The sequence below is a fragment of the Sceloporus occidentalis genome, unplaced genomic scaffold (genome assembly GCF_023333645.1).
Source record: "Sceloporus occidentalis isolate IW3139 unplaced genomic scaffold, rSceOcc1.0.p SCAF_145, whole genome shotgun sequence".
NCBI classification, from domain to species: domain Eukaryota; kingdom Metazoa; phylum Chordata; class Lepidosauria; order Squamata; family Phrynosomatidae; genus Sceloporus; species Sceloporus occidentalis.
This window is the reverse complement of record NW_028317125.1, coordinates 1,424,808-1,438,657: the sequence shown is the minus strand read 5'-3', so window position 1 is coordinate 1,438,657 and position 13,850 is coordinate 1,424,808. Positions and strand designations below refer to the sequence as shown.

General features: G+C 38.2%; 1 protein-coding gene across 1 annotated transcript; it reads right to left on the bottom strand.

Moving 5' to 3' along the window:
* Positions 1-2,116: 2,116 nt before the first annotated feature.
* On the bottom strand, positions 2,117-12,610 carry LOC149280860 (kelch-like ECH-associated protein 1A). Its single transcript, XM_089500037.1, has 5 exons — positions 12,044-12,610; positions 9,857-10,533; positions 3,820-4,025; positions 2,974-3,150; positions 2,117-2,280 (listed from the first exon to the last, which is right to left on the bottom strand). Exons 1-5 carry the CDS (start codon positions 12,608-12,610, stop codon positions 2,117-2,119), a joined length of 1,791 nt encoding a protein of 596 aa, XP_089356163.1.
* Between the last annotated feature and the right edge of the window lie 1,240 nt (positions 12,611-13,850).

Below are 13,850 nucleotides of genomic sequence, written 5' to 3'. Positions count from 1 at the left end.
TAGCCTACAGGGGTCATCTGACTACTACAGGTGTTATCCGACTAGTTTTTCATAAGCGCCTGCCACTGTCTCTGGCCATCCCACAAAAACTGGAGTCATTTCCTCTCAGACATTTCCAAATCGTCTGTAGTCGCTGATAACAATGGGAATAAAGTCTACTGCAGCACCTCTATATCAAAAATAAACTAATATACTACAGCTTCTTTAATCCACGCCACACCAGAACATTTGCTGCACTAAACTACTGAATTGACACTTGCATTATAGTAGATGAGCATCAATCTCATCCTCTCAGTGAACATTGTAGTGAAATTTTATCATATGTTAGCAGTGCCGATAGATTGTAACAGTATTGCAAACTGACACTGAAACCATAGTTGCCGTGTTTTTGTCAATGATGGTAACAGAGTTGAGGTCATTATGGAATATAGGTGGTGTGTTGTGGCACTGGAGCATTCTTGTATAATAATAATATCTTGGGATCTCAAACAATGCACAAAACAAAAGAGAAAAGACCTTCAAATTATTTAATATATACTTGATAATTTACAGCTCAGTACATATTTACATTAGTGTTGGTAGATATACATTTGTTACATTTATATAAATTATAATTTACATCGTATGCTTATATGTATACATAATTGCAAAATTATTATTATTCAAGACAGAAGTTTCCAATGTTAAATAATTCATATTTAATAATACCAACAGGTAGAATAAAATGTGATTAACCCAACAGACTATGGACCAATTAAAAAATTAGATGGTGATGTTAAGGTGTTTAGTGAGCAGAACACTGACAGACATAAAGTCACCAATTGCACATAAAATTGGCCTACCTACTGGCCTTGCCTTGTAAAGTTCTGTTATAAACACTAACAATAATGGTCTGCTAATGAGCAAATAAAATAATGTAATTTTCATTGAATCTTTATCTAAATCTGTATCACAGCCAGTCTTGGGAGCCAATCACGTTTCTTTCTACGTCAGACGCTTAATTATGAATGAGGGCGCCAGCAAGGAATGAGTTGTTAAGGGCCATTCTTTTAAAGCTTGATATGTGTGATTGTGGTTTACAGAAAGGTAGTTTTCAGATGATGGTAGCACCAAATTATCCTGTCCTCCCTCTTAGTCTTATTACAAGTAAAATTTCCTTCTAACCCCATGCAGTTAATGACCATGGAATCCATCATCAGTAAACAGTGATATAGTGGCCCTTGACCATAGTTTGGGGCCGGTTCCCACCTGATGACAAATGGTTGGTTAGAAATAACCATTTAGACACAAACACCCCAAGTAAAATGCCTCACTCACTTTATATGGCTCTCCAGCACATACCTTATGGCCGACATTATTTAATAAAGTTTAGAAAACTTAAAAGAAAGATGTCTGTATTGCTTGGCAATCCTCCACTCAAGGAAAAATTGTATATGTTATAAGGCTTGCCGTAACATTGGACAACACATGTATTATAAAACCATACTGTCACAACTTGACACTGAACTCAACCATAATGCATGTGTTAGAAATATAGCTGGGCTAGACTTTATTTGCCTTGGTGACTGGATTTTGGTCCTCATGTGCTTTTTTTAAACAGGCCAAACTGCCCCTGTGACTTATTGAGTGTAAAATATTATAGACTTATAGTAAAACTGTTATGTCTTAGTCTTTCTATGTTTCAATCATGTTCATCCTGACATTCCAGGCACTGTTGTCCTCATAATACCAAGAAATGTGAAAAATGCTTTGGTACCTGGCCTAGGAACCCTAGAGAAATGGGGGTTCCACTTGGGCCACTACAAGCTATTTTGATACCTGGCCTAGGATCTGGTGAAATGTTAATCCTAGTGCGGTCTGCGTTAGAATAACGTTTTATTCAAATGTTTTACCTTCTCTAAGACATATAATAATAAAAAATCATAAATAATGAAAAAACTATATTCGTATAAATCTGTGATTCCATCTTAAGCCATTTTTTTAAGAAACATCTCAATATCAGTGTAAGAGACATGATTGGTCAAATGTAATGAAATCAACAAGAAAGTATTTGAAAGCTCTCTCTTCTTTACATTGTTCAGAGATGGTTTTTATATGTAGACCTTAATACTGTTAGTCAAACCTCTTCAGGGTCAGTAATACTGTTTGGACACGGTTCCATGGTTACAGACACCCCCATGCCACTGCATCCTATGGGCATTTCCGTCACTTCTGTCCACTCATTTCTTTCGGGGCAATAGCACTCAACAGATGAGAGAAAGCCTTCTGCATTATAGCCACCTGCAGTAAAAAGAAAAAAAATAACAGATTGTTGTGGTGATTAACGCTTATGATAAATGCGTTAATGCGTGTTTAAGTACTCATCTACTGCGACATACTCTGTTGCACACTGCATACCTTTTTGCTTCCCCTTTGTTTTCTATACAATGTTATAATAAATGTTAAAATAAATATGAATTTCAAAAATGAAATCTGTTTAATAAAATAAGCAGAAGACTATAAAACACCCATAGCTCAAGCAGAACAGAAGATTGATTTCATTACACCACAGGGTGGTTCTGTATATCCAATACATCTATATCCTTCTGTATACAGGACAATATATCCAGGGGCTAACTCTTACACTAATATGACAAGCAAAGGTTTTAAGGCTTTAAGTCCCCCAAAAAAAATAAAAAGTAATAATTCAATATTGCAGGTTTACGATACAGCAACATAGATGCCAACAATCCAGATAACATTATCCTGTTAAGCAGGGGTAAATTCCAAATTTATAGGTACATATATAGCATTTTTGTAGCACGACCATAGCACATTTTGGTTTTCAGTACATCTGTATGTTAATGCATTGTACATTCCCTCCAAAATTACACCCAGCTCAATGCAACAGAAGAGTTTTAACTAGAATGGCAAGTTTGACCTATATCCCAATGGCATATGGGAATATTCCTAAAATTATTATAAGACTCTTACCGAGAGCATATATTTTTCCTTGGTGTAGAGCTAATCCATGTGCGCTCCGCCTGTATTTCATAGGACTAACAGTCTCCCAGCAGTTTCGGTCAATGTTGTATCGTTCTACACTGTTTAGCTGATACCTACCATCGTATCCACCAATAGCAAAAATATAATTGTCGAGAGCTACCACACCTGTACATACAAGGAAAACATTTTAAGTACCTCTTTAACGAGTTTAATTCAAAGCATGTGTATTTAAGCAGATCCCACATAATATTCAGCTTAATAAGGTAATGCTGTTGAATACGAGGACCCTATGTAGCTACATAAGAGATACCATGGGTGCCAAAGTGAGTTCAGATGGCCAGCTGCATTCATTTGACATTGCGGATCCCAATTTGTAGTGATTTCTAAAATCTTAAATTCATAGTGTAGTGGGATACCCCAGTGGATCTCTTGCTTGTTAGAGTACATGGGGGACTATAGCTAAAAAGAGGTGCCTAAAATGTACTTGTAAAAGCAATGCTGTGTATGTGGAGAAGAGAAACTACTGATTGGTAGCCGCTCTGTGCATGAATAAAAATTTTGGCAGTGGTCAGGTCCATGGAGCAGGTGGCCAATTTTCCACATTTTGAAAGACCTTTAGTCTAATCAACAGTTTCAATAATCTCCTATGCATAAAAGAATAAATCTTGCTCCTGTGGAAGAACTTAAGAGAGAAGGGGAAATTGGTCCATCAAAAAGCAGACACTTTTATGTCTTGGCATTTTGCTGGTGAGACTATATGGGACTCTAAACTATCCTTTTAACATGGAAATTTCTACTAGCCATCCCATCCAGAAGCAAATTAAAAAAAGTTACCTGCCCCACTCCTGACACTCTGCATGGGTGCCACCGGATGCCATTGGTCTATATCAGGATGATAGCAATCAACATTATTCAAACGGTTTTCTCCATCAAATCCACCAACTGCATAGAGGAGTCCTCTGCATGCAGTCACTCCGGCACCAATACGTGCAACAGACATTGAGGCTACACATGTCCATTCGTTTCTGTCTGGATCATACCTACAATTAAAGAGTGAAGCCATACACTGAATAATCTTTATACCTGGTCATTTTAAGGAACATAGAAAAGATGCAGGCAGAATCTTGGTTAAAGGTTTCTGTGTCTTTTTATTCCATATTTGAACCTAATGAACAATTAACCACCTGCTAAATTCTTCCAACTTAATACCTGGACAATCGATAAGAAGAGCAATTACCACTTCTCTTGCATTAGTATTAGTCCCACATGCACGCCCTGTATTGTTGAAAACATTTTCCTGCTCTTATAGTTAAAGTAAAAGCACACATTACTAGGTAAGCTACTTACAAAAAAACTATTCCTCCAAAATAAATAAATAAAAGGTCTCCTCCAAAAAAATATGGTCTAATGGGACACACTCTTCTATAATAATACTTAAGTCCTGAGTCTGGGCTAGCATATAAAACTAAATAATTATGAAAAATAAACAAAATGAGCAAAAGAAGTAACACTGGTTACAGAATTTTTTTTTCTTCTGATTATAGATCAATTATACAAATACAAGGAATTGCTATGGTTGTGCCCTGGAGACATGGGCATGGCAGCTCATTGATCAGTAGTGCCTTATCTCCTGGGTGGAGGAGAGGAACATAGCCCTGACTAATCCACATTATATTCTGTCTGTTTCTTTGTCCACCTCTCTTGCTCCCTATGTGATACCAACAAATACATCCAGTAAATTAAGTTATTTTATGCTGAACTATTAGGAACTACTGGGATCCTTTAACCCCTTAAGGACCGGGCTCATTTTTCGTTTTGTACCCTGTGGGACCGAGGCTGTTTTGACACTTTTGTGGTGCTTGTGTTCAGCTGTAATTTTCTCCTCACCCATTTAGTGTACCCACATAAGTTATATATTGTTTTTTTCAGGACAAGATGGGCTTTCTTAAGATACCAAAAAAAACATGGTGCAAAATAGAAAAAAAAACACATTTTATGACTTTTATTTGAAAAATCTTTTACTCACCTAAAAAAGCAAGTAAAAAAACTAGCTAAATAGATTCTACTACTTGTCCTGAGTTTAGAAATACCCAATGTTTTTATGTTTTTTTGCTGTTTTTTGTAAGTTATAGGGCAATAAGTACAAGCAGCGTTTTATGATTTCCAAATCTTTTTTAACAAATCTGGTCAGTCTGCCTCCATCTCCTCTTTGGAACATCTTTGAAGCCGGTTAACTCAATTTAACCCATTCAAACCATATATTTTTGAAAACTAGACACCCCAGGGTATTCCAAATGCTGTTATTTTAACCCTTTCCATGCACCAATTATACAACTACACTTTGTCAAACTTTGTAATAGTAATTTTTTTTATTTTTTTTTCCACACAAATTGTACTTTAGTTATAGATATACAGGTGCTGTTATATGTCACTGTCAAACAACACCCCAATATGTGTTCAGCAACATCTCCTGAGTACAGCGATACCCCACATGCATGGGTTTGTCAGATTGTTTGGCTGGTAAAAGGCTACTTTTGGGGCATGCGTAATTCAGGTGGTCATTTGGTCATTGTGCCTCCCTCTCCTCTTTGGAATATCTTTGAAGCCGGTTAACTCAATTTAACCCATTCAAACCATATATTTTTGAAAACTAGACACCCCAGGGTATTCCAAATGCTGTTATTTTAACCCTTTCCATGCACCAATTATAGAACTACACTTTGTCAAACTTTGTAATAGTAATTTTTTTTTAATTTTTTTTCACACAAATTGTACTTTAGTTAAAGATATACAGGTTCTGGTATATGCCACTGTCAAACAACACGCCAATGTGTGTTCAGGGACATCTCCTGAGTGCAGTGATACCCGACATGCATGGGTTTGTCGGGTTGTTTCAGATTTAAAATGCCACATTTGGGAAGTGCGCTTTTTTTCTCCATTTTGGTCAGTCTGTACCTATGCCCTATCTTTGAGCTAGGCCACTCCAATTTACCCCATCAGCCATTTTTTTTATATATTAGACACCCCTTGGGTATTTGAAGTGCTTTTATTTTAACTCTTTGTTGAGATTTTTGAGAAATTTTAGCACTTGCTCAAAATAATAAACTTTATTTTTTAATTTTATTTTATTTTTTTAATACTTGTTTTATATTTTTTTTACACATTTTGCTGGTACTGGATGGTTCATCTAGTGACATCACTGCATAATTATTTTTAAATGTTAGCACATTTTTTTTAATTTTTTTTTTCCATTTTTTATTTATTTTTTTTGAATATTTTACTAATCACATAGTGATTAGAAAGCTGGGCTCCATTGACTTGCATGGTTGAATGCAGTACCTGTATTCAACCAGCAAGTGGAGCCAGTTCTCTAGAGGGTCTGGAGACCCTCTAGCGAACTTTTTCGTCTTTATTGTTTTATTTCCCGGGCCGCCGCCATCTTGCTTGATGGCGAAGATCACCGGCAGCGGCGGCTGTGACCGCTCTCCGGAGCGGTCACAGCCCACCCAGAGGTAAGTGTTTGGTGTCGCTGGATGCCTCCTGATCGAGGCATTCCAGCGACACCATTTAAGTTTAGGAGGCGATCGTTGATCGCCTCCTAAACGCTTTTAAAACGGGCGTCCGCCGCCATACAATGTATGGCGGCTGTTGACGCCCCGGGAAGGGGCCAGACATGGCCCCCGATGCCGATCTCGGCCTTGCTGAATGCCTCGACATCGAGGCATTGCAGCAAGGCCGTTTAAGCGAAGAAAGTGATCCTTGATCACTTTCTAAGCTTATTAAATTTTTTGACGGTTCAGGACCGTCAAAGGTCATTTAGTGACCTTCTTGTTATGACGGTCCTGAACCGGCAAAGGTCGCGAAGGGGTTAACTACACCAATGCTGATTTTTCCTGATGAAAGGGATTCAAACCCCCATTGTATTATCCTGCACCACTGCTAGGAGACGGTTCCATTTATCTACTAGCCTCTCAGTAAAGCAGAACTTCCTTACATTACCTCTAAGACCTATAGTCTGCTAATGTCTCTCACTATACAACCCACCACCCTGCCTGCTTTTTCTGAACCTTTATTGCTTACCATTAAGTCATCAGAAATAGTTACAAGTTCATCTCTTCTTACATCCCATGTGCGTTATTTTACATTTATCAACATTAAACTGCAGCTGTCACACTTGTGCTAAACCCAAAGGCAATTTATTTAAAAGTTTTCTATGGGGGATAGTGTTGAATGCCTCACTAAAATCTAGGTAGGCGATATCAACAGCTCCTCCCTGGTCTACTACCTTAGTAAACCACTAAAAAAATAAAGTTATATATTAAACCCTGATCATGCAAATCATTTACTTCCAGATATGTAACAATCCTATCATTTTGCATGGTTTCCATTCATTTGCCCACCATTGATGTAAGACTTACTGGTCTGTAGTTGGCGAGTCTTCCTAGCTACCTTTTGTGTGTGGAATGTTACTACTACATTTGCCTATACCCAGTCTTCTGGAACTATTCCTGTCAACAGTGACTGTTAAATAAGTCTGCCAGCTGTTTTGCCAGGACACTTCAGAGCTCTTTTAATAACTTTCTCTGTGAGCACACCTGTTTCACAGAATTTCATTCTGTTTATCTTGGCCAACAAGCAAACTCACCTTTGTAAAAACAAAAGTTTTTAAGTAAGCAGTCAGATAGATCTTTATCCTCATTTATGAAATTCCCTTAATTGACTTTACTTATTCCCCGTTTATGTTGTCTTCTCTCACATACACTCACTGGCGACTTTATTAGGTACACCTTGCTATTACCGGGTTGCCTTCAGAACTGCCTTCATTCTTTCTGGCATACTTTCTACAAGGTGCTGGAAACATTCCTCAGAGATTGTGGTCCATATGGACATGCTGGCATCACGCAGTTGCTGCAGATTTGTCGGCTGCACACCCATGATGCAAATCTCTCGTTCTACCACATCCTAAAGGGGCTCTATTGGATTGAGATCTGATAACTGTGGAGACCGTTGGAGTACAGTAAACTCATTGTCATGTTCAATAAAGCAGCCTGAACCGTTGATACAAGGCAGGATGGATCCATGCTTTTATGTTATTTATGCCAAAATTGGACCCTGCCATCTGAATGTTGCAGCTGGAATTGAGACTCATCAAACCAGGCAACTTTCCTCCAGTCTTCCATTGTCCAATTTTGGTGAGCCTGTGCGAATTGCAGCCTCAGTTTCCTGTTCTTAGCTGACAGGAGTGGCACCCGGGGTGGTCTTCTGCTGCTGTAGCCCATCTTCAAGGTTCAACATTTTTCTGAGATGGTATTCTGCATACCTTGGTTGTAACGTGTGGTTATTTGAGTTACTGTTACCTTTCTGTCATCTCAAACCAGTCTGCCCATTCTCCTCTGATTTCAACTGCCGCTCACTGGATATTTTCTCTTTTTCAGACCATTCTCTGTAAACCATAGAGATGGTTGTGCGTGAAAATCCCAGTAGATCAGCAGTTTCTGAAATACTCAGACCAGCCCGTCTGGCACCAACAATCTTGCTACGTTCAAAGTCACTTAAATCCCCTTTCTTCCTCATTTTGATGCTCAGTTTTAACTTCAGCAAGTTGTCTACATGCCTAAATGGATTGAGTTGCTACCATGTGATTGGCTGGTTAGCTATGCTGTGTTAAAAAGCAGATGAACAGGTGTACCTAATAAAGTGGCCAGTGAGTGTACATCAAAAAGAGTGATTTTTTTTAATTTTATTTTAGATTTAGTGATATTATTCTGATACTGATAATTTTGGAGAAATGTTCACCAAAATCACCTCCATCTGCCTGTAAAGTAGTAAGCTTGCAATTCGTACGAATAGGAATACACACATCTATGGAGCTCAACTAACATACCCAGCTTCTTGCATCACTGGAACCAGAATGCGCGAAGTACAGTCAAATGTCAGCAAGAATCTAATAAAAATCCTCATATAAGAATAGAAATATAGAAAGTGACGACAGGTAAGAACTATTCGACCCATCTTGTCTGACCAACCCCTGAATACGTTCCGTAGTCCCTGGCCTTATCTCATATCTAGCTTGGCCTTATGCCTATCCTTGCTTAAACGTCTTTACTGTATTAATCTCTACCACTTATGCTGTAAGGCTATTCCATGCATCCCCTACCATGCATTTCAGTAAAGTAATATTTCCTGATATAACTTTTATCACGTTGATTCCATTTAAGTATTTAACTGTTTCTCTTATAACCCCCCTCTCATCATTTTTCCAGTTTACCCAAATAATTTGCCATTTGTCTTATCCCCCCAGGAACATCAACCATGTTGCAAATCTTTGTGTCGTACGCAAAATACATACCTTTCCATGAAGACCTCCTGCAATATCACTAATAAAAATATTAAAGAGAATGGGCACCCACCTGATAACAAGACCTTGCTCCAAATATACTCCATTGACTACAAGCCTCTGTTCAGGCACTCAGGCACTGTCTAACCCATTCAAGACTATTGGGATCTAAACTCAGCTACACATACATCATTTGCACATGCTTTTCACATAGATTTTATATGCCTATATGATGGTATTATAGTTGTGCCACCGCACTGGACAGCATTTAACTGGAAGTTTACTGTTTCACAATTTTGAACTTGTGTGAACAGGAGGGCACTGACCTACAGTGATAATCTTATATCGCTTAGCAGCCCTATTGTAAAGAACACAGATTTGTAAGTTATAGTGCATATGCCTATACACATTTTTTCTACTTTTTTAAAAGTTCAAATTTGGAGCCTGGCCAATTTCTAATTTTGCATTGACCACAATGATTACCCATAACCATTTGTGCTTATTTTAATGTGTCATGCTTATCATTTTACTTGCTTTTCAACACTTTTATGATGTTCAGATCCACAGGAGCCACCAACAGCATAAATGGCACCATCTATAGCAGCAACTCCAACACGGTTCCTGGCTACATTCATTGAGGCTTTTGCAGTCCACTGGTTGGTCACAGGATTAAAACAAGCTAAGGAATCAGAGTCTGTGTTTTCTATTGAAGAATGATTCCTCCCACCCACTGCGTAGAACAGACCAAAGACAATGCAGGCTCCAAGCCCACTCCTTGGTTCTAACATATCGGCAAGCTTCACCCATTCATCAGTTTGTGGGTTATATGCGTTCATAGAGTCCAAAGAGCTTTGGAGGTATCCACCAGCTACATATATCAACTGATTGCCTCGAAGTTTGGCACGGGGAAGAGGCTTGTGCAAAGACATTTCCTGGAATATCTTGGACAGGTATGCCCTGCAGGAAATCTCCTTATGAAGTATGGGGCACTGTTGTAGCTGAACTGCCAGAAACTTTGGTGGTAGTGCATAAATATGAACCGCGTTTAGCAAGACATGAAAATACTGTGCTCTGTTGTTCAAATCCCACTGCATCCACCTCAAACATGCATTGTAGACCTCACTTTCACACAGAACATTCAGACTTTCTTGGTTGACCAAATCCAGGAGTTGACAATGTGTTAAATTGTAAAACTCTTCCTCCTTTGTTACCTGTGAATTCAATTGAAACAGTCACATTACTGTGGTCATACAGAACCATATCTACCACTGTGTAGGTTTGCCAAGTTATTAACTAAAATTTCAGTGTGGAACTTAAAGATTTATTATTTCAACTTTGCTGGTGTTTACTAAGATTTTCAATACGATTAAAATAGATGATGAAGTGCCCTGAGACACAACATGTCAGAGTCACATATGTCTATTTACTAAACTGTAGATAGAACTTGTAGAACTAAAGTCCAACTCACAAATACGCTGTTGCAAACTCACATTTGCACTCATAAATTAACACTCAACAGTTGAGCTAATAAAAGTTGATTCATTAACCCACAAGATGCTAGCAACCTGAAAAACACTTGTCTCAAACAGAAGTAAATAAATAAAAATGAATTGGCACAAGAAAAGCAGCCACACTAAATAAAAAAAAGCCTGAAGCAAAGTAAAAAAAAAATCAAATTCCATTCCAGATTCTAAAATGGGGGCTGATTGCTGGGGAGTGAGTTTATACTCGTATGCATACAAGGGTCTGCAAGTGGTAAGAGGATGCATTGCAATAAAGATTTATCCACTTAAACATACTTGCAAAAACAGTTGAATATACCAGCTGTTTTGCAAGCATTTACATGTGCAGGTATGCAATCTCAAGGGACTTCTTATGGAATAGACCAAACAAACCATTCTACTGGTTAACGTACCTATTGGCCTAAATTGGATTACTGCAGTGCTGATACAACCCTATTGATTTATGCAGTGGATCTCAAAATCAGATGTATGGGGCATCAAGTGTGAATACTGCAACATCACACCTAGAAGTATAGCTATTTTCCTTGGTCGTTTATAAATAAATACATTTGCATCTCAATAAAGTAAAAGGTGTCTTTTTTGTTTAAGGCCCCCTAAAAACCCAAGAGCTTTCACTAAGTTTCTGGCTTTCACTTTTATATTGTTAAAATAGGCAGCACACTCAATGTGATGTTCAAGGGACATAGAATACTCAAGCGGATTTCCTGAGTGCCGAGTGGGCTCTGCATCCAGCGGCTTTCAGGTTCATCGTCCGGCAGTGGGGTTTACCCGAGATCGATCTGATGGTATATCTATCTATCCGTAGTGTCACCTGGGATGGCAGGGAAACAGGAAGTTCTGCTTACCGAGAGCATCTTTTCCCTGCCAATCCCCGGTGACACGTTTGTTCCCTCCCTTCCTTTTCAATAACATTTTTTTGCATCATATTTGTTATTCACGCGGCATAGTAGGAGGGGAGGGGCTTTTAAAGTTTTTGAGTCCTGCCCTATCTCAGGTAAGGAGGAGTCGTCTATCCGTAGCGTCACCTGGGATGGCAGGTAAAGGTATTTCCCATACCCAAGGTGCTGATACGTACACAGTACGTAGCTTGCACTCTAGCCCCTTATAATATTTATGTAGGTAGCACTCTAGGGGTTAATAGACACAGGCACTCTAAGGGCTGACAGTATTTAGAGCAGAAAAATGTATTTGAACTTACCTCACTGAAGTGCATATTGATGTACTCCCTTCCTTTGCTGTAGAGCTCTGTGCAGCCTATCTGTTCAGCAAAATTGGAAATGCCAATGACATTACTGGCATCCAGGTGTTTAACAAGGAAGTCACTGCAAGCTTTGGCTACATCTTCCATTTGATATCTCATGGCAGCCAAAAGTACATGTAAAACACATTTCTCCCCTACTGTTATCCGTGAAGTGTAGGCAAATTCTATCAACTTCTGCATCACAATGGGACAAATGTCTTTGATAGTGACTTCCCGTGCATGGCACTCACGAAAATTATTAGTGAACATAGCCCTAAAAAAGGAACTACATGAAGCAAGTACAACTTTGTGTACATGAAAATCTTCAACTTGACCGTTGTAACTAACCCTCAAGACAAGGTCACAGAGCTGGTTATTCCTCCTAAGGTCATCCATCGTTTCAAGTGCTTTGGAAGGATGGTTTTGAATAGTATAATCCAGATATCCATGACCCTTAATCGATGGAACAGCGATGGTTGTAGAGTCATTTAGATTTGCTTGCTTTTTTTTCCTTGAACATAACATTGTTGAATGTATGTTCTAAATAATTGTTACATGAAATTAAGATTCACGTTGCCTCTTTGATAACAGTGCAGATGCTATATAAGACAGTAAAAGGAGTCTCCATTTTCCTCACTTTGGACAAAGAAAATATATATTTTTTATCATTACCAAGAGAAGATCGATGAGCGAGTCCAACTTTTTTGTTAGAATATATCTTCCAGATATTGTATGAAAATGCAGATCAGATCATTGCGAGTATTGCATCGAGCGCTGTATCTTCTAAACCTTCTTTATAAAGGCTGTCATATCTCAATGCAACATGTTCTGAAAGTCCTGTTAAAAAGAACATTTTATTAAAATTAGACAGTCAAACAGGTCCACAGTTTATAATCTCATGGACATAATTGTTTTTCATGAAAAACTAGTGTGTAACCTACCCTTGCGAGTTAAAGCTTCAGAAAGAGAGAAACTTAGGATCTTGATCCCAAGGATGGCTTTTAGCTAATCAACTTTGTCTTCCTATTGGCAGATCATCCTTGATAATTAGCAAATCAGCAAAGGAAAGGGTAACTGCGTGAGGAAAAGAAAATAGGTTTTGTTATTAAAGCAGAAATACTGTGTGTTAAGAATGTTAACACAAAAGGTAGACCGATTTTATATCCTGTTGGTTAAGTCTATTTTGGTCAATAAGAAAATGACAGGCCACACACAACTCAAGGTAAATACATCCAAACGTGGCGAACTCAACGTAGAATGCCCACTCCAGCAATGTAACAACCATACTTTATTATACCATTAAAATGTAGTTATTTAGTAGAGGTTTAAGTCTCTATAGCGTTACATATATCGTTACATAATATACCTTAACTGTTGAAAAAACCACGGGGAACCAAGTGAATAACAATAATCAATTGTTATCAAAATATTCTCTGCTCCACAAGGTTCGAAGCAAAGCTAATACTAGCATGGTCGTGTTTGTTATTATTGTTATTATTACACATGTTATATTCTGTGCAAATCCTAAGGGGATAAAATATGTATGTGTAACTAGTTCAAAAGACAAGGGTTACATTATTAAAATAGGTACACAGGTTAATCTATAGCTTTGTATCTCAATTTAGTTTGCATACACAATGACAGCATCAACCCCAATACGCTGAGATGAATGGAAGGTTGCAAATTCAGAATTGGCGGAAAAAAGGATAAACGGGCAGACTAGATGGGCTGGTTTTAGTTTAAAATAATATATATGAAGTAAATG

Excerpts from the sequence above, each read along its gene's own strand:
- LOC149280860 (XM_089500037.1), bottom strand. The coding sequence starts at position 12,610 with ATGTTATGTTCAAGGAAAAAAAAGCAAGCAAATCTAAATGACTCTACA. Across the intron at positions 10,534-12,043 it reads TCAATATGCACTTCAGTGAG|GTAACAAAGGAGGAAGAGTT; the intron begins GTAAGTTCAAAT and ends TTGAATTCACAG. Across the intron at positions 2,281-2,973 it reads AGGAAAAATATATGCTCTCG|GTGGCTATAATGCAGAAGGC; the intron begins GTAAGAGTCTTA and ends TTTTTACTGCAG.